A 21199-nucleotide genomic window follows, 5' to 3' on the forward strand; every position below is an offset into this window, starting at 1 on the left:
CTCACTTCCCTGCTGTCCTCTGCTGTCCTCGGCACGGGTTTCGCCGGAGACTCCTTAATCCGACATCCTGTTCTGCCGCATAGCTGCTCGCTGACACCGGAGCAGCCGAGCCGAGCCCTGACCCGAGCCTTGCACACAATAATTACGTCCCCGGCTGGGCGTTTGCGCCCAGGAACGCGTCACCCACAACAGGTTTCTTCTCTCAGGTGGTTTGTGCAGGGATCCCGCAGCTCGGGGTAGGAGCCGGCTCCTCCTCGGCTCTGAAAACACAGCCTGGGCTAGGACAGGTAGGGACTTGCATTTCACCACAGCTTCCCAGAGGCCAAAAGTTTGCTGCCTGCAAAGGAAGGAGGTTGTGAAGACAGGCAGAAAGTGTTTTGGAAGGGAAGCTTCAGCACAGATTTATTTACGTGCTGCAGGATGGGGTGCCCAGGTCTGCGCAGCTCCGAGGCTCCTTCTGCCTGTCCCGACCTGCAGCTGCTTTTGCCCCAGTTGGCACCATTCCCTGCTGGCACCAAAACCCTCTGCAAGCTCCTTCCAGTGCTGGGAACTACTTCCCCAGGCAGCTTGAGGTCAGTTCCTGGAGCTCTGGTGAAAGCTAAAGCCCCCCAAGATGCCCACCACACTCATCTTCACCCTGATGACACCTTCTCAGAAACTCTGCCAGGCATTTCCTTCAGTAGCATCTCCCCGAGCCCCAGGGTACCACCTCTGCTGCCTCTTCCAAAGAGGGGCCCAGATTTGCCCACCCTGTGCAGGGTGACACCGACCCCCAGCCCGGGTGGTGCTGCAGGGCAGGGAGGCAGCAGCCGTGCCTCCTTAGGACTGACTTCGGGCTCTGTTACTAAAATCAGAGCTTTTCCAGCTGATAAACACCACTTTGGCCATTCTCCACACACAGCACGGACTTGTACCTGCTTGACAAGGTGCTGCTCACTGAACATCTACAAACGCCCTGCAGGGAATTTCCAGGGCTGACACAGCTGCAGGATTCATTCACATTTCTATGCTACAATGATTTTATTATTTTTTTTTTTAATTTGTATTTTTAGCAAAAGTCTGTGTTGCCACACATGTTCCCTGCTCCACAGAACAGGGAAGTGGAGCTAATGAAAGCCACGGGAAGATGGAGGGAAAGCAGATGAGCCGGGAAGCGGCGAGGCTCCCACCGGCGGTGCTGAGCCCAGCCGAGCGCTGTTCCAGAAGGGAACGTGCTGGGGAGCAAATCAACGAACCAGAGGCTGCTGCCAGCCCCAGCCAGCCCCAGCCCTTCCTGCTCTCCCACGCTGGCCTGCAGCAGGTGAGGGATGGGGATGCAGCACGTCGGGAGCAGCCGGAGCGCCGACAGCCAGGCATTGAGGGCAGGATTGGTGCCAGTGCTTCGGGAGCTGTGCTGGATGGTGCAGCAGTTTAAACAGAGTTTAAATGTGAAATTAATTAATGGAGTGGGTTTGATTTTAAATTAATTTTAATTTTAAAAGGAAGCTTTAGAGCCATGCGGGTTTTGTCGAGTTGTGCCCGGTGCTGAGGCTGCTCTGAGAGAGGGAGGAAACCAAAGCTGGGGTTATTTTGTTATTGCAGTGCCAGCAGGGTGTGAGTGAGCAGCAGCACAGGGCAGGGGTGTCCTGACAGCACCAGGACTCCAATCTGGGCAGTAGAACAGGCAGAGCTGGCTGCCTGCAGCCCTGTGTGGGTCAGGAAGGTGTCATGATCCATCAGGAGAAATCTTGAGCTGCTCCGAATCAGAAGCCCAGAAAGAACCTGTTCCTTCTCCACATTCCTCTCCCTCCAACAAATACAAATAGATCCAACCCAAAACAAGGTGTGATTTCACACAGATGGCACGAAGGGCATGTGAGGAGTCAAATGATGCAGAGAGAACTTCCCAGTGCCCTGGAAGGACTTTGGCAGGTTCACAGCCCTGCTGTGCCTCACCCTGTTCCTAAACACGAGGACACAAGTGACTCAGGCCTGGCCCTGAAGGAGAAGCATCCACATGGCGTCACTGATAAGATTCCTGTCAAGGTAAGGATGTTTATTTGACTCTGTGGAACTCTTGGGCACTTTCCTTCACCCAAATTGCAGGTACAGCCTGGGTGCTGACAAATCAGCTATGGAAAGCACCACGTCGTTAATGCCTCCTGTTGCACAGCAGTCATTAAACCTTCCTATGGCCAAGGAGCTCTGTTTGTTATCTCTGCTTTACAGAAAAGAGCCAGAGAAGGGACGTGAGGTGTTTCCATAGCTTGGTTACCATTAACACCAGAGATGAGAAGGCAGCTCTCAAGGTTTAATAGCTCCCCAACACTTTCCTCAAGACTTTAATTAAAAATAAAAGACAAGGGCACTGCAATCTTGGACAACCTGATTTTGTTAGCTCCTCTGTTGTATTCCTGCTCCAGGAAGCATCTGGTGCTCAGACAGGTGAAACAGCAGGAGTGATTTCACCCAATTTGAAGGATTTTTTTTTCAGAGCAAGCCTGACGGCAGTTTTAGAGCTGGATGCAGTTTGATGTAAAATGCAGGCAGACATTTAATTGTGTGACAGCAGCAATTTTCAAAACAGCAAGCTGACTACTTTTAGTTCCTCTTCTGGAGAGTTTCCTTGCCAGGGAGAGGTTCCCAGGGCTGGCCCACGGGCGGGTTCTGCAGCGAAATCAGCCAAACACAGACGATTCAGCACTCGTGTGTCGGTCTGATTTCTCAGAAGCTCCCCCAGCACGGGGCACAGCAGCACAGAACTTCTGCTCTCTCCTCATTCAGCCCTGTCCCCTCCCACGTGGAGAAGGCCACAGAGACAGCACTGCGGGGTCAGAGAGGTTTCGGTTTCACAGGGGGTTGGTTGCCCCAGAACAGATCCCAGTTCCAGTGCTGGGATGTTCTCCAAGTCTCCAGGAGAGCAGGACGGCTACAGGAGCCTGTGCCCAACCTGTCACAAGTGGCCCCTGCTGGGACTGTGCTCAGGGAAAGGTGCTGATTTCAGATGGACCGTGGAACAAGATGTTCCTTTCCTCAGTGCTCTCCCCAGAAACTGCTCTTTTGATAGGATTCACCCAGAACTTAGGAATTAGGTTTGTCCTTCAGAAATTCCAGTTACCACTGATTTTCTCCCCAGACTGGTCTCTCAGTCTATTGCATCCACGGAGTAGATCTGTGTAATACTGGACCCAAATATTCATAAAATCTGTTTAATGATTTATATATTTCAATGCATAATAGATTCTGCAGGGATGTAAAACTCTCTTTACAGCTGAGTCCTGATATCTCAGGTATCACATTTCGTAGAATCCCAGAATGGTTTAGGTTGGAAAGGACCTTGAAGCTCATCTTGTCCCATTCTGATATTCAGAATTCATCCCACCACTAAAGGATGCCATTTTTGTGATAATTCCCTGACTGTGTCATTAAGGGCAGGAAAATCCTGGTTAAAAAGTACTAAAAATCCCCCTAATAATAATTTGTAAAAAGAAAAGGAGTTGTAATTTAAATCTATCCAGACTTTACATTTTAAATAACGTAGATACTTTTTGTTTGGGAAAGTTTAGGAGAACAAAAAGTTTTTCTCACACTCAGTGCCAAAGATGACTTGTTCTTTTACAACCACAAATTACAGGTATTTTTTTTTTTTTTAACCAAAGAGATTTTATTTTCTAGGCAACAAAAGAAAACATCCAAGCAGTGATAGTGACGCACCTCCCTCCAACGGAACTGATTCTCTGTTAGCAGATTCCCAATGCAAACATGATCTAGCAACACTCTAGAGCAACACTCTGGATTAAATAAAGCTCTTTTTTTTTTTTTTTTCAAATACTGCAACTGAGAATTACCAAAAAAAGAAAAAAAAAAAAAGGTTTTACACACTTTGAGAAATTCATCCAGGACACAAAGCTAAAACCTAAGGGTTGCTCCCCAAAGTCAAGGCAGACAATAAATATATGGATCTTCCACTTGTGTTTCAAAGACACCCAAAGACACCTCGTGCACCTCTCTGAGGTAGGTATTGTGTCCATGTGACAGATGGCAAAGGGTGAGGATCAGCTCCTTGTCCCAGGCACGTCCCTGCTTCCCTGGGAAAGCTGAGAGCACACCTGGGGCTTGACAGTCTCTTGGTCTCATTCCTAGCCAGTACTTCAGCTCAAGTAGTTATAACACAGTGTAATCTTCAAGTTCCTTTGAACTGTCAGGTATTTCTGGAGGTTTTTAAGCATCAGCTTCTACAGGGCTGGGTTTAATGCTGGGTTTTGGGGGTTTTTATCTTCTTTTCCTAATGAGAGGCTAAAAGCAGAGCGGGGTTTAACACTGGAAGCTAAATGGCTTTCTGTAGGAAACTCCCAACAGTGCTCATGTGTATTTTAATACTGAATTAAAAACAAACCTGGTCCTTAGTGCTCTTGGCGATTCTAGGCTTTCTGTTTAATTATTCATGCCTTAATTCAGCAAAGCACTTATGTAATTATGTTCCTTCTTCAGTAAAACCCTCCTGCATTTCGAGATCCAAGTGGGAGCCTCCGCTGAGAACGTGAAATGTGATTTTTGCAGAAAAGGTGGTGTTGCTGCACCGGTTTGGTCAGGTGCCTTAGGGAACAGAGGCCTTTCAAACTGGATTTTAGGTTCCACGTGGAAAGGGGGTTTATTTCTGCCTCAGTCCGAAGATGCTCGTTCCTGCTCCCCCTTCTAAAAGTGCAAGGAAGGTCACTCAAAACAGTAACACACGAATGGCAGGCAAAGGATATTTTAAAATTCAAGAAACAAGGATGTGTTGCAGGCATTTCAAAGAAAAAAAAACACCCCATAAATCCCCTTCAGTAATATGCACCTTTACAGCACCTTTTAAAAGCCCTCGAAAGCACTTGCTGTTAAGCTTCACAGCCCCACTGTGAGGTAAGATATCCCATTAAACCAATTTCATCTTCCCTGATTCTGAACAGTCCAAGGAGTGGGGCACTCCACCCAGCTTATTTTGTTCTGAATATTCAGCTGCACCCTTCATTACCACAATGAAAGTCTCGCTACTCCACAGTCACCGGTGACAAATCAAACACATTAAGGCAGAAAGCAGATGAAATTTCAAGCCTCCCTTCTGGCTCTGGCCTTCAGAGGGCAAAACTTTTTACCAGCAAAGAGTGAGAACTCAACCTTAAAGTGCTCATTTACAGTATTTGGAAACTGGAACAGCTTAGTGACACCATGGCCGTGATTGGCTCTACTCAAGTAAAGTATTCAATGTATTTAACAGATGCAAATTAAGTCACTTCCCTAACTACTCACTTCCCTCTTGCAGGAATTTCCAATGCTCCTATGAAGAAGAATCCCAAGTACTCCAGGAAACATGCCTATGCTCTGATGCAGTGTAAACACCAGGGGGTTGAGAGTTATTTTTCAAGCAACTAAAAACTACCTACGGAGGATTAATAAGTTTTATTCAACACTTATCCATCTACTCATTAATTTAAAGGCTACCTTAAAGCTTAGAGGCCATTTCTCTCCCTCAAGTTCTCTCCACACAAACTACACAGTCTATTCCCGATGGCACAGGGCAGCTCAGAGATCCTCTTTCCACTACAAATTGTATTTTGCTATTGTACTTGATCTTTGATTACAAATCATGCACCACGCGAGCAGTTTCCCCTCTGAGAGCTGCTCCTGTGTGCAGAGCCTAATTCCCAGTGTAAGTGGTGCTGATGTGTGTGTGTCCCAAAGCCTTGCATCCCCTGAATTGCCCTGAAATCATCCAGAGACATTCATTCAGCACCTCAGAGGTGGGTTTTACACCAGTGTTGGACAAGCCAGGTTGTGTCTGTCTGCTCAGATCACACACACACACAGCAGGTTATGAACTCAAGGTGTGGCTGCCACTGTCCACCACCAGCCCAAGTGCCATCCCTTAGCATCCCTACTCCCAGTCCCCTATTCCCAAACCTGTCCGTTGGCCACCATGAAGTTAATTCGCTTTTCAAGCTCTGTGAACGGAATTTTATGATTACAAACAGCTTATCTGGGACTCCAGAATTTGATTCCGGAGCGGTGAGGTAGTCGATGGCACCCTCCTCATGCTGAGCTCACACCTCCCCGAAGTTGGTGTGTCCAGTCTCCTTGGCGTGTTCCCTGGCCTCCAGCTGCCCCGTGAGTCCCTTCTGGCACACCATGCAGCGCAGGGTGAAGTGATTCACATCCGTGAACTGCCTCTTCCTCCTGGCCTCGTCCGCCAGCTCCAGGGCTTGTGCCAGCACCACGTCATCGCCGGTGGAGAAGATGGTCTGGGGGGGAATGTCCGAGCCGGGGACGCGGCGCTCCAGGGGGTCGTAGTGGATGCCGTCGTAGATGAGCAGCACGCGCTTGGCGTAGCCGGCGTCCTCCCCGAAGCGGTCGATGCGCACGGTCTGCGTGTCCACCACGCAGATCTCGCACTGGTAGAACTTGGACAGGATGGACACTTCGATGGCTCCTCCCCAGGTCTCCTCCCTCCTGATCCAGTCACAGTATTCCCTGTTGGTTTTGCCCAGGACAGCCTCGCAGTAGGACTCGGGGTCGCTGGCCACGATCTGGGCGATGAGGCTGCGCATCTCGGGGGCGCAGCCGGGGTCGTACACGCCGCCCTCCACCACGTAGGACACGCTGGTGAACAGGCAGGAATTGTCTGCTGGCACAACCCTCCTGGCCAGCACAGGCACAGCTTCCCTGACAGGGTGGGACATTGTTTTTTTGGTGACCACGGGCGAGTCAGGCTCGGGTTTGGATGTGTCCTCTTCGACTATGAGAGTGTCACCTGCCAGACAGGAAGAGGGAGAGGTGAGAGGGACATAAAGCGGGGACTTAAAAGCTGCTGCTGCTCCTACAACACAAAAACACGGCTGTGCTGTCACTGCTGAGGATCACAAAGGACAATCATGGAATCATGGAATGGCTCGGGGTCTTAAACATCACCCAGTCCCACCCCTGCCAGGACACCTTCCAGTACCCCAGGGTGTTCCAAGCCCCGTCCAACCCGGCCTCGGACAGCTCCGCCCGTTTCCCCCATCTCGGTATCCTGCTGGGACACAGCCCCAGCCAACAGCCGCTGGCACCGCAACGGCCCCGCGGGACTCACCTGGCGCGGCGCGGTCCCTGTCCCCTCCAGCCCCGCTCGCTTCTGCTCCGGAGCCCCGGGACGCGGCCAAAGCACCACCGGCACTTGCAGCGAGCAGGAAGCGCCGCCGAGCCGGGCGGTGACGCCTCCCCCGGGACCAGGAACCGGCCCGACCGCCGGCCGAGGAGGGGCGTGTGTGCCACGGCCTCTTTAATTAACGTAGCAGCAGCCGTGGGGCAGCAGAGCCCGCAAAGCGCCGCCCCCCGCCCTCCCCCTCCCCGCGCCGGGCCCTCACCCGAGTGGATGCCGAGCTCGCCGAGCCGCCGCTCGCCGTCGCTGAGGTCGAGGCTGCGCGGCGGGAAGCCGTGCAGGAGGCGCTGGGCGGGCGCGGGCACGCCGGTGAGCGCGGCGAGCGCGGCCTGCATGTCGCGGAGGCGGGAGTGCGGCGACAGCCCCGGCAGCGCGTGCGAGCCGCTCCGGGCCTTGCAGCGCAGCCGCAGCATCCTCGGGGCCGCCGCCGCACCGCCCGCCGCCGCTTCCGCTTCCGGCCCGCGCCCGCCCCGCTCTCGCGAGAGCGCGCGGCGTCACCGCGGCGCGCGGCCAATCAGAGCGCGGCCCGGGGCGGGGCGGGGCGGGGCGGGGGGCGGAGCGCGCGCGGCGCCGGGTCATTTGCATGGCCTCATTTGCATAGAGCCGGGCACCGCTCCCGTGCCGTCCGTACAGCACGCCGGGCGTCTGATTTGCATAAAGAGTACCGCCCGTCTGATTTGCATACAACCGGACACCCCCTGCCATTCGTACAGCACGCCGGGCGTCTGATTTGCATAAAGAAGCAGTACCGCCCGTCTAATTTGCATACAACCCTGCCATTCGTTTGCATAACGCGAGCTGCCGGGGCGGGCTCCGGTCCCTCCCCTTCCCCGTCGGCCCCCGCCCATCTCATTTGCATAGCGCGCCTGAATTTGCATGGCGGCGCGAGCCGCGTTCCCCTTTCATCGCCGCCCATCTCATTTGCATAGCGCGCGCGCTCCGGTCGCCCCTCTCGCCCCGCCCACCGCCGCCCCGGTTCATTTGCATGCAGCGCGCGCCCCCGCGCGCCGGACGCGCGCCCGCCCTCCCGCCCCGCCGCGCCCCTTTTCCCGCGCGTGCGGGGCCCGGGCCCCGCTTTCCGTCCCCGCTCCGCCGGGTCCGACCTCCCCCCGGCATTTGCATGCGATTTGCATGCGATCTGCATGCGGCGAGGCGCGGAGCGGCGGCGCGGAGCCATGTCGGCGGCGCCGCGGGGCTGCGCCGGGGCCCCGCGGGGCAGGGCCGGCGAGAAGCAGTGCTGTGAGTAACGGCGGCCCCGGGGGGGTGGATGGTGCGGGGCAGGATGCGCGTTCCGTGTCCTTAAATGAAGTCGGCAGCGGCGGGGGGATCGGGCGGCGCGGGGAGAAGCGCGTTTGCCCCGGAGCCGCGTCCATCCCGCGCGGGACGCGCTCCGGGCGGGAATGCCGGTCCTGCTGCCTGCCCTGGCTCTCCCCTCCCTGGGGTTACGCTGTCCCGCTCGCCTCCAGCCTCCCGCCTGCTGCATCCATCCCCATCCCGTGCTTTTCCCCCCAAATCTTGCCTCTCCGCGGGCGTTTTCGGAGCTCGCTCCGGCTGTTTGCTGAGAGAACGTGATCGTTTTGTTAAAAACATCTTTCGTTCGCCCTTGACGGCTCCAGCCCGGGCGGTAAATGCTTCTAACGCTAAAAGCCCCATTAAGCAGCGGTGCTGCCCGTCCGCCTCATTAGCAACGCCTGGGAGACCACGGAGTGGTCACAGCAGCTCATTAGCGGCACGGACTCAACGCGAGCCCCTTGTGGGATGCACGGAGGTGCTTTATCCACCGGGAGATGCGGTGACGCCGGCCCGGGTCTCGCTTTCCGCTCTGCAGTGCCGCTGATGCTGTTCTGGGGTGTTTGTATTTCTTTTTTTGCAGCATGGGCTTCCTACATGACCAACTCCCCGACGCTGATCGTGATGATCGGGCTGCCCGCGCGGGGCAAGACCTACATGTCCAAAAAGCTCACCCGCTATCTCAACTGGATCGGTGTGCCCACCAAAGGTGGGGGTGGGGGTGTGGGGACATCCCCGCCCTGTGCTGTGACACCTGCCAGGGCCGTGGCCTCACGCCCTCCTCTCTCGTGTGCGAAGTGTTTAATTTAGGGGTGTATCGGCGCGAGGCGGTGAAGTCCTACAAGTCCTACGACTTCTTCAGGCACGACAACAAAGAGGCCATGGAAATCCGCAAGTGAGTCCCTGTCAGGGGCTGAGTCGGTCCGGGGTGGGCTGGGGGCACTCGGGTCTTGGCAGGCTGCGTGTCTGAGGAGCACAGAGTCGCTCTGAGTGCCTGTGGCAGCGGGAGGGAAGAGCGCAGCCTGTGCAGGGATCCTGCCAGGGATGGGTGTGGGTGTCTGGGGCTGGCACAGAGCTCAGGGGCTCACAGAGCACGTTAGACACAGAGGTGCCCTAAGATCTCTGAGGCTGTTAGGAAGGTGCAGGGGTGGGAGGGAGGTGTTTGGATCCCTCCCTGCTGGCTCAGGAGCTTTGCTGTGGGAATGCTTTCCGTCAGCTGTGAGCATCCCTATTTCTGTTCTGCAGACGCTGCGCCTTGGTGGCTCTGGAAGATGTGAAGTCTTATCTCTTGGAGGAGTGCGGGCAAATAGCTGTAAGATCCTCTGCGCTAAAAACAGCTCTACACAGGGGCAGTTCAAAGCTGCCCGGGGTGTTTGGGGACCTGATTTGGGGCTGGTTTAAAAGTCTTAAGCCAGACTTGCTCTGTGCTCCTTCCTCATTTTCTGCCAGGTGTTTGACGCGACCAACACGACTCGGGAGCGACGGGACCTGATCTTAAATTTTGCTAAGGAAAATGCTTTCAAGGTAGTGCTTAATTGTGTGTTTAATTTGTAGTCGCTGTGCCGAGGGCATTGCAGCTCCCTGGGGCAGGAGCTCTCGAGTTTTGACTCTGAAATGTGCTTCCCTGCCTTCTCCGTAGGTGTTTTTCGTGGAGTCTGTCTGTGATGATCCAGAGGTCATTGCTGCCAATATCCTGGTGCGTGCTGCTCTTCCCAGGCTCGGCTGCCGTGGGAACTCGGGCGCTCGGTGCAAGGTCACAGGCTCCGGGAGCTCTCGGGGATCTCTGCAAACGCCTCCCTCTCACGTTTCACCTGGGGAATAAGCAGCTGGGATTTGCAGGTTTATTAAAAGCCAGAGATGCCGTTATGTGAGAATGTGGAAATCAAATGGAGCCGGGGAATGTGTGACCTTGAATCGCTGTCCTGGGAGGGAGGGAGGGCAGAGCTCGGAGCCAGCTGTGTCTGTCAGGGCCAAGCACTTCAGTGCCTTAAGAGTCGCCCTTTGTGTCCTCTCCGGGAGCAGATTTTTCCTCAAGGCAGCGTTAAACAATGGGGATTTGTTTCAGAAGGGGGAAATAATGTTGTTCATCGCTGCTTTTGTTCCCACTTGAGTTTGCTTAACTCTCACAAAGCGCCGCTGTCTGTTGGGCAGGAGGTGAAAGTTTCCAGCCCCGACTATCCAGAGAGGCACCGGGAGAACGTGATGGACGACTTCCTGAAGAGGATTGAGTGCTACAAGGTCACCTACCAGCCTCTGGACCCCGATGCTAATGACAAGTAAGCAAATCCCCGAGGTACACTTTGTCCTTGGGCACTGGAGCTGCTTTGCTGTCTGGGGCTCAGGGTGCTCCAGCACCTCTGCTCTCTGCAGGTGTGACTGTGTGAAGGTGAATCACAGGTCCCAAGTGATTTGATTTGAAGGGATTTTTCTCTGTGTGCTGTAGTGTGAGCACAGAATAGCTTGGGTTGGAAGGGATCTAAAAGCCCATCTCTAAAAGCCATGGGCAGGGACACCTTCCACTGTCCCAGGCTGCTCCAAGCCCCTTCCAACCCAGCCTTGGGCACTTCCAGGGATCCAGGGGCGGCCACAGCTTCTCTGGGCACCCTGTGCCAGGGCCTGCCCATGCTCCCAGGGAAGGATTTTTAAGCACAGCAGTTCAGAGCACGTCCTGCCTGCTGGAACAGCCAGGGGCAGAGGAATAGCTGGGTGACACCCGCAGGTGCTCGTGCCTTGTTTTTAAAACCAGTCGTGTGGGTGTTCTTATTTTATGTTGACTCCAGAGATCTTTCCTTCATTAAAGTGATCAATGTGGGCCAGCGGTTCCTGGTCAACAGAGTCCAGGATTACATCCAGAGTAAAATCGTCTATTACCTAATGAACATTCATGTCCAGCCACGCACCATCTACCTCTGCCGACACGGTGAGAGTGAATATAACCTTGTTGGCAAGATTGGTGGGGACTCTGGTCTGTCAGCCCGAGGGAAGCAGGTACGTGCCCGGCAGCCCCGGGGCAGGGTCTGTGCCGTGTGAGCCGGGGCAGCGCCGGGCTCCGCGTCCCCCCCGCAGCCGGATCCTGCCGCGACCACCACGGCCCCGGACGATGCTCTGAGCAGCTGCAGCTCCCCCTGCCCCCTCCTAACCTCCCCGGAGCTTTTCTCCCCAGTTTTCCCAAGCGCTGAAGAAGTTCATCGAGGAGCAGGAGATCGTGGATCTGAAGGTGTGGACGAGCCAGCTGAAGAGGACGATCCAGACGGCCGAGTCCCTGGGAGTGCTGTATGAGCAGTGGAAGATCCTCAACGAGATCGATGCTGTGAGTGAAAGGCTGCTTAAAACCCTCAGCTTTTCTAGGTGGGAAATAGGGTTTAAAGCCAAGTTAATCACCATAAAGTTGGCTGTTTTCTGTTGGTTTATAGCCACGTTCTTGTATCACGAGTGTCGGCCGTCATGATGAGGTTTGGGGTGGTTTGGTACAGGGCTGAGAGTGTTCAGAGCTGCCAGGCCTTGCTGGGGACATTCCAGCTGGTGTGGAGGAGGAGGATAACACTGAACATCCCAGACATCTGTCACACCCTCCTGGCTGGGCAAAGGTTGCTGCTCCCACTCTGATTGTCTCAGGAAATTGCAGGGTGGTTGCTGGGGAAGTGAGGGCTCATTTTTCATCCCTGGCAAACACAGGTTTTGAGACAAAACCAAAGCCCAGCCTCTTCAAACCACCCTGGTACCCACACTGGGGGCAGGGCTGGGTCAGATGCAACACCTAAAATTTCCATGCCATAAAGGGATCCTTGGTCTCAGCCTCTTGCTTTTCCTTCCCTCCCTGTTGTGGTGTTGGCCCTCTGATGAAATAAGGTTTGTGGTAACCAGTTTTCCTTCCCTCAGGGGGTCTGTGAAGAAATGACCTACGCAGAAATAGAAGCCAAGTACCCAGATGAGTTTGCCATGAGGGATCAGGAGAAGTACCTTTATCGTTATCCTGGAGGGGAGGTGAGGACCCTAAAGAAAATACAATAATACAGAGTGCAGTGAAACAAACATTTGCATGTGGGATTGAGAGACTTGACTCAGTTGTAACTTTTTCGGCCATTTGTATGAGAAACTGAAGACATTAGGATCCCCAATTCCCTTTTGGGGGAAATGCTTATTGATTTCCCTCACTGTGGGGTGCAGATGATGCTTTTCAGTCCATTATTTTGGCCACTTGCTGGATGCTGCCCTCAGACACCGAGGGAGTTCTGCACCCCAGGCCTGAATTGTCATTGAGAAGCCATCTGGGAAATGAAATTACCGTGGGTGTGGCCTGGAGTCATTTCTGGGTTTACTTCACAACCTGTTTAAATGAATCATTTACTATTTTATTTGGGTTTTTTTCTGACTCTACTCATTGAGTTACCAGTAATCCGAGCCCTCCCACGGTCTGAGGGTTCTGACACTGCATTTCACCTTCTGCTGTGGGTTTTATTTTTGGGGTGTTTGACTGTTTTTACCACATCAGCCATAGCCTCCTCATTTTGCTACTTTAACTGATATTTCCCTGGATGTGACGCTGCTAATTGCCACCTCTGCTTTAACCCCGTGTTTACACAACCCCTTGACAAGTTCCTGTTTGGTTTTCCAGTCCTACCAGGACTTAGTCCAGCGCCTGGAGCCGGTAATTATGGAGCTGGAAAGGCAAGGCAATGTCCTTGTTATCTCCCACCAGGCAGTTATGAGGTGCCTCCTGGCTTATTTTCTTGACAAGAGTGCAGGTACAAAAATACAGGGGTGGTGCTGGGGCTGGCTCCTCTCCCTCCTTCCCCTCACAGGGTTTTTGGGAGGGAGGCTTGTAATGACTGCTTGGGGTTTTTTTTAACAAGGGAGGAGCTGCTTAAAAAAGGAGGGAAGGAAACGTTTCAGCAACGCTTTAACCATTGCACTGCAGCAGCACAAGGAGCTCCCTGAGGGTCAAACACGAATGTGCTGCTGCTTTTCTGCTCCAGTGTTGTTTCTGGATCTGTTTGCAGCAGCAGCAGCACTTGCAGAATGTGTAGGGGACTGGTTTTTAATGTAAAGAAAAGGTTTTCTGATGAACTAAAGAGCCTCAGTGGCCCAGAAGGGCTGGCAGGAGTGCTCTGTCCCAGGGAAATGCTGATTTCTTGCACAGACTGAAAGGTTCCAGTCTGCTGCAAGCTCCAGTGAGTGGCACTAGAGCTTAATAAAACTTTCAGTGAAGTTCATAAACTTCTAACAAACTTTGTGAACTTTTTAATGCAGTTCTGAATGAATCTCCCGTGGGCCTGTGGCAGCTGTTGCTGCGGTGCTTTCCCAGCCGTGTGCCACTGGAGAGGTTTCCTCTGGCAGGAGTTATGGAATTGTTTGAGTTGGAAAAGCCCTTTTAGAGGGTTGAGTCCAACCCTTAACCCAGCCCTGCCAAGTGCTGGGGAGCCCTGAGCCAGCTGCCCTCCAGGCTGGCTGCAATCAGTGGGCTCCACTCTCCTTTCCAGCTCCTGTATTTTGATTTTCTGCGGCTCCCTGCTGCCCTGGCTGAATGGCTGGGTGCCATCCACAGGCTTTTGTCCCCAGAACAATTTCTGTGCAATCCTAGAATGGTTTGGGTTGGAGGGACCCTTCGGAGGGTTTAGTCCAACCCCTCTGTGATGGGCAGGGACATCCCTGCTGCTGTGGGGCTGGGGAGGGGCAGGGGGGCTGTGGCATCACAGGTGACCCCATAACACCTTTCTCTGTCCCAGATGAGCTGCCCTACCTGCGCTGCCCCCTCCACACCATTCTCAAGCTCACACCTGTTGCCTATGGTAAATGACTGCTTTCTTTTAATTCTTAATTTTAATTTCTGGCCCGGTTTGTGTGTGGGATGTGATGGGCAGGCTTGTGTCTACGTGTGGCAGCACCTGGCCATGCTGTAAGAGCTTCTGGTGATACATAAACAGGTTATTTCCTGGCTAACATGTAAAAGGTTAACATAGAAAAGGGTTCTGGAGGGTTGGGGGTGTTGGGGGAGCAGATGTGGAGGTGCAGGGTGTTCTGCCCTGGCCTCTCCTGTAAACAATGGGATTTTCCCTGTGGGTGAGGAAGGCTGTGCCTCCAAGCTTGGGCTGCAGGCAGCTAAAAGTGGCTTTCCTGTGCAGCTCAAATAACCCAGGGCTGTGCTCTCATGCTTAAAGCCACAAAGTGAAGTGAGAAATTCTGTTCATGGGGTGAACTGTGCATTTATGAGCTGTGTTGTAGTTTATAAGTAAAACCATAAATGTATTCCTGTTCACTTTCCGTGCTGTTTTTTAAATAAATTGCTTAAATAAAATTCCCTTTCTCTTTGGCGAAGGCTGTAAAGTGGAGACAATTACCCTGAATGTGGAAGCAGTGAACACCCACCGGGACAAACCCTCCCTGAACTCAGTAAGTTTTGCTGCTACACCTCTGGCTCTGTCCCTTCTCCAAAATAAGCCACAAACCCTGTTAAACACCGAGAGCTGCTGGTGGCTTTCAGTGAGCAGAAGGATTCTCTTCAGAAATAACCCCCAAAAGCAGAATTAATTGTAGGCTGAATCAGTGCTTCCCAGGCCAGGGGGGTGAATGTTTTTCAGAGCTGTTGTAGGAAGCAGAGCAGGCAAGTTTCGGACGTAGATTTTAAACTCCAGGTCTCGTTCTCCGTTTTCAGTGCCGTGCTTGCTGTCGATGCTTACTGATCATCCCAAAAAGACCTGGCAAAAGGGTTAAGGTGGATTTTTCTCCTTGTCTTGATGAGTTTTCTCTTTCTGGAATCCTCTCTCTGCCATTATTTAAATAGCTGTTGACCATCCACCTTGTGACCCCGTGCTAAACCCGGGCAAGTTGCTGAGATTTGAGGTCCTTGCTTTTGCAAACCCTGTTTTGCCAAGGGACTGCCAGGGAAAGCCTCAGTGATTGCCTCTAATTAACGCCCCCAATTAGAGCGCACAAACCAGCTCTGCTCTGCTGGCTCACAGGAAGTCTGAATGCACCTGGTTTTAGGTGGTTTTGGTACATTTAGGCTTTTTGTTGTATTTTATGAAGAGCTCTTGGGCTGGGATCTGGTTATTCTTTTGTGCCGAGGGACTGGGGAAACTGGGAGCCTGCAGCTGTGGCTGGAGGGTTTGTGGAGCTGTCAAATGCCAAATTGAGGCTATTGGGCGTGATTTGTGTGGATCCTCGTGGTTTCCAGCATGGGGTTGGATTGGGTGATGTTTAAAGGTCCTTCCAACCCAAACAGCCCCAGGATTTATCACTTTTCCAACTTCTCTGTGATCCCTGCATGGAAATCATTGCTGCCCACTTGGAGGCTGTTTCTGTTCTTTGCTTTGCTGGGGTAACACGACTGCTTTGGGGCAGAAGAAAGAGGAAGAAGGGAGAGTTTTCTATTTGTTTATTTTTTTTCCCCCCCTAAATGGATCGTGCAGAGGGAAAAAAAAAATAGGAAACAAAATAGAAAACCCCAAACCCAAACAGAGCCACCTAAGCAAAACAAGAATCCCAAAGGGAAGTAAAACTGCTGAAAAAGCACTTCCCAGTTGTCTCCAAGGTGGATTAAGTTGCTTCCCAAGCCGGTGCAGAGCTGGGGAAGGCGCAGCCCGACGCGGGGACATTCCGGGAGGGATGCTGGAGCTGTGATGTGGCTTTAAACTGTGGTTCCCCCTTTTCATCCCTGGTGATTCCCTCTGTGTGGGATCAGCACGCCCTCCCCAGCAGGCAGAGCCCTGTGAGGATGAGGAGGAGCAGCTTTACCCCGCGGGCCAGCGCCGACAGCGTAAAGCGCCCGCGGCACCACAGCCTGGGCAGCAAACCCCTCAACCTGCTGGGGCCTCTGCCATGCCTGGAAGCTCGAGAAGGGGCTGAGCAGCCACAGCTGGAAGTCCCTGTCCAGGTGGTACCATCCCTCTGCTCCCCCTCCCCACCATCCCCCGTGGTCCTCTCTGAAATCCAGCCCGTGCCCAGGATTTTGAGCGGAGTCTCTGTTTCTGCATGGAGATCATCCGTCCTGGATTGGATTAAGGAAAGAACCCCAGCCAAAAAAACCCTGTGAAACCAACCCAAAACAGAGAAATCCCCCCATTCAGCTGGAATTCTGGTGCCAGTCTCTTTCAGAATCAGGCTCCACACAGGCAGGTTTCCACCAGTGCCACGGGGTTTTGGCAGGGGGGTTAATTCTGGGTAGGATTTTGCTTCTGGGCTAAAACCTGACTGGAAAAGTTACAAACACCCTCTTTGTCCCAGTTTTTTACTGCAGCCAAGTGATGTCCCTGCCTTATATCACCTCCTGCTGCCACACAAACCTGCCCTGGGCTGACACGAAATTTTGGGGCCGCTTCACTCCTTCCCTCATTTGCTTTGCTGCTTTTCCTATTTCAATCTCCTTTAAGATGCACTTTGAGCCCTGCTGTGCTTCTCTGTTTCCTTTGCAGCCTCCAGTGGGAAATGCTTGCCTCTGAGTACCACTGCAAGCAGCTTTGGGTGCTCTCTTTGGGGTTAGTAAGTCGGATTTCTCTTGATTCATGTTGCATGGAAACCACTCTGGGCAAAGAGAAACTCATGGAGCAGAAGGAATCTTCTGCTGGATAAAACCTGAGACTGGGGGGCCTCAGTGGGGGCTGAGCCCGCTGATCCAGGGGCTCCAACTGGGCTTACTGGTGCTCATGCTTGTGCTGGCTGCTGCTGAAGTGTGTTTGAAGCCCAGCTTGCTCCATCCCTGGATCAGGACATGGGATGGCTCCACGCTGGGGCTGAGCAGGGCAGGGCCCCAGCTGTGCCCAGAACAAGGTGTGGTGGTGTTGCTGCTCACAGGGATTTTGCAGGAGCCACTGGATCGTGGGTCTGTCATTCACTTTCACTGTCTGAGTGTGTTCCTGCTGTCTCTTGGGCCCTGAGTGAGGCAGAGGAGGGAGTTTTATCAAAACTCTGAGTATTTACTGTGGTTCATATGCAAGATGGTCACTGTGAGGCTTCTTAGGTGGCTCTGGAAGTGTGATTTCCCATGGTGAAGGTAAATAAAAAGGAGCAACCCCAAGTAACCAACTGCCTCCTGACTCCTGAGCTTCTCCACCACTCTGAGCTTGTGTGGGCTCAGGCTGCAATGGGAAAACCCTTCAGAGGGGCTTGGCAGGAGGTTGAAGGGTGATGTAAAGAGCGAAATGGGTCTTTGTGTGCTCGGATGGAAGTGATGAAGGAAATCTTCAGGTGGTTGCTGCCGTGTGGAGCAATTCCGTGGAGCTGGAACTCGCCTCTCAGTGTGCTGAGCTGAGCTGTCTCCTGCTTTACCCTCTCCTATTTCTCTTTTCTCTGCAGAGAATGGCCACTTTAGCTGTGTAGGGATCCCTGCTTTCACCCTGGATCCAGCTGGGAATTCCACGGCTGGGAGGAGCCCGGCAGCTGGGACGGGAGCATCCCTGGAGCACAGTGAGCCACGAGCCACCTCGGCCAGTACTCGCCTTGAACTGTGTTTTTAGAGCCTGTCTGTGTCTTTTCTCTCCAATGTCTGTCCACGAGGCTGGAGAATATTTATTGTGGAGATTTTTCCAAGCTGCTTTTAACGCTCGTGAGCCAACGCATCCCCGGGTGTTGAAATAGTGTCCCACGTCTTTCCTCCTGGCCAGATGCCAAAATTAACCACAGTGGGAGGACAAAATAATCATGTTCTTACTCACTGAGGCAGCTTTTCTTTGGAAGAGGCATTTCCAGGCCAAATCCCCGAGCTTTTATTCCTCCATTACCATTTCCAAGTTATTTCCAAGTTCAAACACAATTTTTTCTGTTGTTCAGCCGTCCAGGGAGCTCCAGGTAGAGTTTGACTTTCCCTCCGTGAGTGCTGGTGTGAATCCCCCAATCTGAGCCACTTCCTTTGCCCTGGGGAGGCTTTTGCTTGGATGTAACACCTTGCACTTGCCAGGTCAGCACATCCATCCCCCGGGGTGCCTCCTATGAGGGACAGATGGCAATAAACCCTCCTGTCCCTCTCTGGAAGCTCCCAGTGCTTTAAATCCCACCTCAAACCCTATTTTAGCTTCTCATCCCCACCTAAACTTCATCCTCTCGCTCATTTTTCCTGCGTTTTGGGGATATTTTATCCCTTACCCCAGAAAACGGGAGCATGGCTGGGACCAGCAGCGCTCCTGGGCAGGGTTTGCAGGCAGCACAAGGTTTTTATCAGTTTTCTTTTTAATGCACCAAATTTTAGACCCTCAACAAGCTTTTAACTTGCCTATGAATAAGCTGTGAATGTTCCCAATGCTGCCTTTCATAGTTTTAAGCTGTTTTAGAGTTTAGGGCACAGGTGCTGCAGCTCCGTGTGGCTGTGTCTGACTTCAGTCCTTTCCTTAAATCCCTTAAAACCCCAAATATTCAGTTCTCTCCCACAAGTCTTGGCTTGCATTTTGCCAAACTCCATTTCACCCCACTCCAGCTGTTCTTGCAATAAGGGCAGGGCCCTCAGGTTGGGTGAAGAAAGGAAGATTTGGGTGCAGAGCAGGAGGCTGTTCTGGATGTGCTGTTCCCAGGTGACTCCAGGATTTCTCTGAGCAGTTCTGGGCCCCAGAAGTTGCTCATTTTAAATGTGGGAATTAATGTTGGATATCCCCACAGCAGGGAAACTGTGCCCTGGCTGTGGAGGAGCTCAGCAACCCCAGAGTTCGAGGCTTACCTGGGCATTTTGAGCTCAAACTTGGTTGTTTTAAACACTCCCAGAGCTGTAATTTGATAAAACTGAGATAGGACCAAGGCACTAATCCTGACCCTTCAGGATTTCAGAGGAGCAGAGGAATGTGTTGATCTAAAGCAGTTATGCCACAGAGGGGTGAAATTTGGTGGTGAGAAATTGAATTTTTTTAGTTTTCCTCCTCTGGCTTTTCCCCCCAGGGCACAGCTGTCTGGTTTTGACTTTTAAATGTTTTTATGCTTAGAAATCAACCAGAAAAAAAAAAAAGATTAAATGTTGAAGGAAGAGGTTTGGAGCCTGTCCATGGCAGTGCTCGCTGGCACACTCCAAAATGCTCTGAATGCACAACCCCGTCCTTGTCAGGCCGGCTGCTCCGACCAAAGCCCTCCTGCTCTGTGGAAAAAAGGAGTGGAAAATGTACTGTAGGATGTTTACGCACAAAATGCTGGGGTGGCTCGCTGAAGAGTTCATTATGTTCATATCACTGAGCAGTAAATGATTGTAAGGAGACAAAAATCTCTATTTTTACCTGCCGGGATTCGTGAATGTCGCTGTTGATGTGTTGGTGGTCGTGACTTTTTTTTATCACTGCTGAAAATCAGGTGTTTTGCAGTTTGGGTCAGTGGCTGGGGGTCCCTTATTCCCATGGAGTGGGTCCCTTTTTGGGCTGTGGGATGGAATTTCGTCCTTCTCTGCAGGGTTTGTGCCTCAGTGCTTTAATTAAAGCTTTTTCCCCCTGCATTTTAGCCTTGAAAAGCTTTGTGGTTTAAAGCAAACGTGTCTGGAGCAGAGCAGCAGCAGCTTTGGGAGCAGATCCTTGCCCTGAGGGTCCTGCTGAGCCCTCCGAGGTGCAGGGCTGGGGTGTTGCCAGCGGGCATCTCCTGGCAGCTCCCTGTGCCAGGGATTTCCTTGAAACCACCTGATTTCCTTGGCACTGTGTGGGCAAACACCCCAGAATAAACAAACGTTGCACAATGGGGTTTTTGAGATGTTTTTGGTGGAGCAGGCTCAGCAGCAGCTCGCGCTGTCAGTGGGATCAGTGGCATGGGCTGGGCAGCTGGAGGTGGGTTTGGAGGTGTGGATGTGGGCCTGGCACCTTCCTGAGCATTTCCCCACGGTTGGGGGGGTCTCTGTGACCCCCTGACTCTCTGTCCCTCTGTGCCCAGCAGCAAAGGTGGTGGTGGCTGCTGTCACCTTCAGTGGGACCTGTCCCTCTGTGTCACTGCAGAGAAAAAGGAGCACTTGGGCTAAAACTGCTCCATCTCTGCTGCCAGTGGTGGGAAAATCTGGAAAATGGGGCAAAAGAGTTAAAGCCAGCCTGGCTGGCTGATCTGTGTACACTGGCTGTGACCTCAGAGCCGTCACCTCTGCCGGGCGTCCCCTTCCCGGCAGCTCGGGTGGGTGACAGGGAAGAGCCTGGCCCGGGTGCCAAGGGGCTGAGGAGCTGCTGAGGGAGGAGAGGCACCTTCACCAGCACATCCAGCAGCCACCTGCCCTGGGGGCTGTCCCCAGGCCTCACCCCGTGCCCCTCTGAAGGGCTCTGGGTGACCACTGCCGGTGCCACCCCTGCTGTGCCCCTGCTCCTGGGCGCTGTTCGCAGGCTGCAGCTCTGTCTGTAGGGTTTGGTGAGAGGGGTCTTGCCCAGCTGCTTGTTAACTTTGCTGCTCTGCTGCCTTCTAGTTGGTTTTTTTTAGGTTTAAAATGCTGCAGTGTCCGTCAGCTTGTGCTGTGTGTTGTGTGCTCTGTGCACTTGAGCATAAATATCTGTCTGTTTATTTACAATAAAGAGACTTAAAAAAAAATGCAGATCATTTCCTCTGTTCTTTTCCATTGTTTGCTCTAACTCTCCACCAGGTACTGGTTTCCTGAGGTGGTGGGGAATTCGGGGAGTCTCTGGAGGAAGAGGGGCTGCAGGGGTGGACAGCTGTCCCAGGGTTTGGGAATTTGAGTAAAAAAGGGCGAATCTCAAACCCTACTGCTGTTCCCCTTCTCTCCTCAGTTTTAAGGATGTTTTTATTGGAGCTTCTAGAGTTCAGAATTCCAGGGTTTCCAGGTCCTTTCCAACCGGACCCTTCTGGACCTCTCTGCGTGTTCAG

At 52.9% G+C, this 21199-nt stretch overlaps 2 protein-coding genes across 3 annotated transcripts; one reads left to right on the forward strand and one right to left on the reverse strand.

Annotated features, from left to right (window-relative positions):
- Window positions 1-3214: 3214 nt before the first annotated feature.
- On the reverse strand, window positions 3215-7612 carry YOD1 (YOD1 deubiquitinase). Its single transcript, XM_068996094.1, has 2 exons — window positions 7362-7612; window positions 3215-6766 (listed from the first exon to the last, which is right to left on the reverse strand). Exons 1-2 carry the CDS (start codon window positions 7567-7569, stop codon window positions 6060-6062), a joined length of 915 nt encoding a protein of 304 aa, XP_068852195.1. The 5' UTR covers window positions 7570-7612; the 3' UTR covers window positions 3215-6059.
- Window positions 7613-8186: 574 nt separating this feature from the next.
- Window positions 8187-20078, forward strand: PFKFB2 (6-phosphofructo-2-kinase/fructose-2,6-biphosphatase 2). 2 transcript variants are annotated; one of them, XM_068996093.1, is made up of 15 exons: window positions 8187-8395; window positions 9030-9155; window positions 9245-9341; window positions 9692-9758; window positions 9896-9970; window positions 10086-10142; window positions 10598-10722; window positions 11227-11434; window positions 11610-11756; window positions 12326-12430; window positions 13062-13191; window positions 14173-14235; window positions 14763-14836; window positions 16128-16319; window positions 16858-17725. In XM_068996093.1, the coding sequence occupies exons 1-15, from the start codon at window positions 8299-8301 to the stop codon at window positions 16882-16884; spliced, it is 1590 nt and encodes a 529-aa protein (XP_068852194.1). In that variant the 5' UTR covers window positions 8187-8298; the 3' UTR covers window positions 16885-17725. The 2 variants fall into 2 exon arrangements, with proteins under 2 accessions (XP_068852194.1, XP_068852193.1); XM_068996092.1 differs by lacking the exons at window positions 16128-16319; window positions 16858-17725 and adding an exon at window positions 17738-20078.
- The last annotated feature ends 1121 nt before the right edge of the window (window positions 20079-21199 follow it).

Source organism: Aphelocoma coerulescens, chromosome 26, assembly GCF_041296385.1.
Source record: "Aphelocoma coerulescens isolate FSJ_1873_10779 chromosome 26, UR_Acoe_1.0, whole genome shotgun sequence".
Taxonomy (NCBI): Eukaryota; Metazoa; Chordata; class Aves; order Passeriformes; family Corvidae; genus Aphelocoma; species Aphelocoma coerulescens.

What these genes read in the sequence shown, in the direction of transcription:
- YOD1 (XM_068996094.1), bottom strand. Translation starts at nt 7,569, where the DNA reads ATGCTGCGGCTGCGCTGCAAGGCCCGGAGCGGCTCGCACGCGCTGCCG. An exon ending in CGAGCTCGGCATCCACTCGG is followed by an intron (nt 6,767 to 7,361) that starts GTGAGGGCCCGG and finishes CCTGTCTGGCAG; the next exon opens with GTGACACTCTCATAGTCGAA.
- PFKFB2 (XM_068996093.1), top strand. Translation starts at nt 8,299, where the DNA reads ATGCGGCGAGGCGCGGAGCGGCGGCGCGGAGCCATGTCGGCGGCGCCG. An exon ending in CTAAGGAAAATGCTTTCAAG is followed by an intron (nt 9,971 to 10,085) that starts GTAGTGCTTAAT and finishes CCTTCTCCGTAG; the next exon opens with GTGTTTTTCGTGGAGTCTGT. An exon ending in TCATTGCTGCCAATATCCTG is followed by an intron (nt 10,143 to 10,597) that starts GTGCGTGCTGCT and finishes TCTGTTGGGCAG; the next exon opens with GAGGTGAAAGTTTCCAGCCC.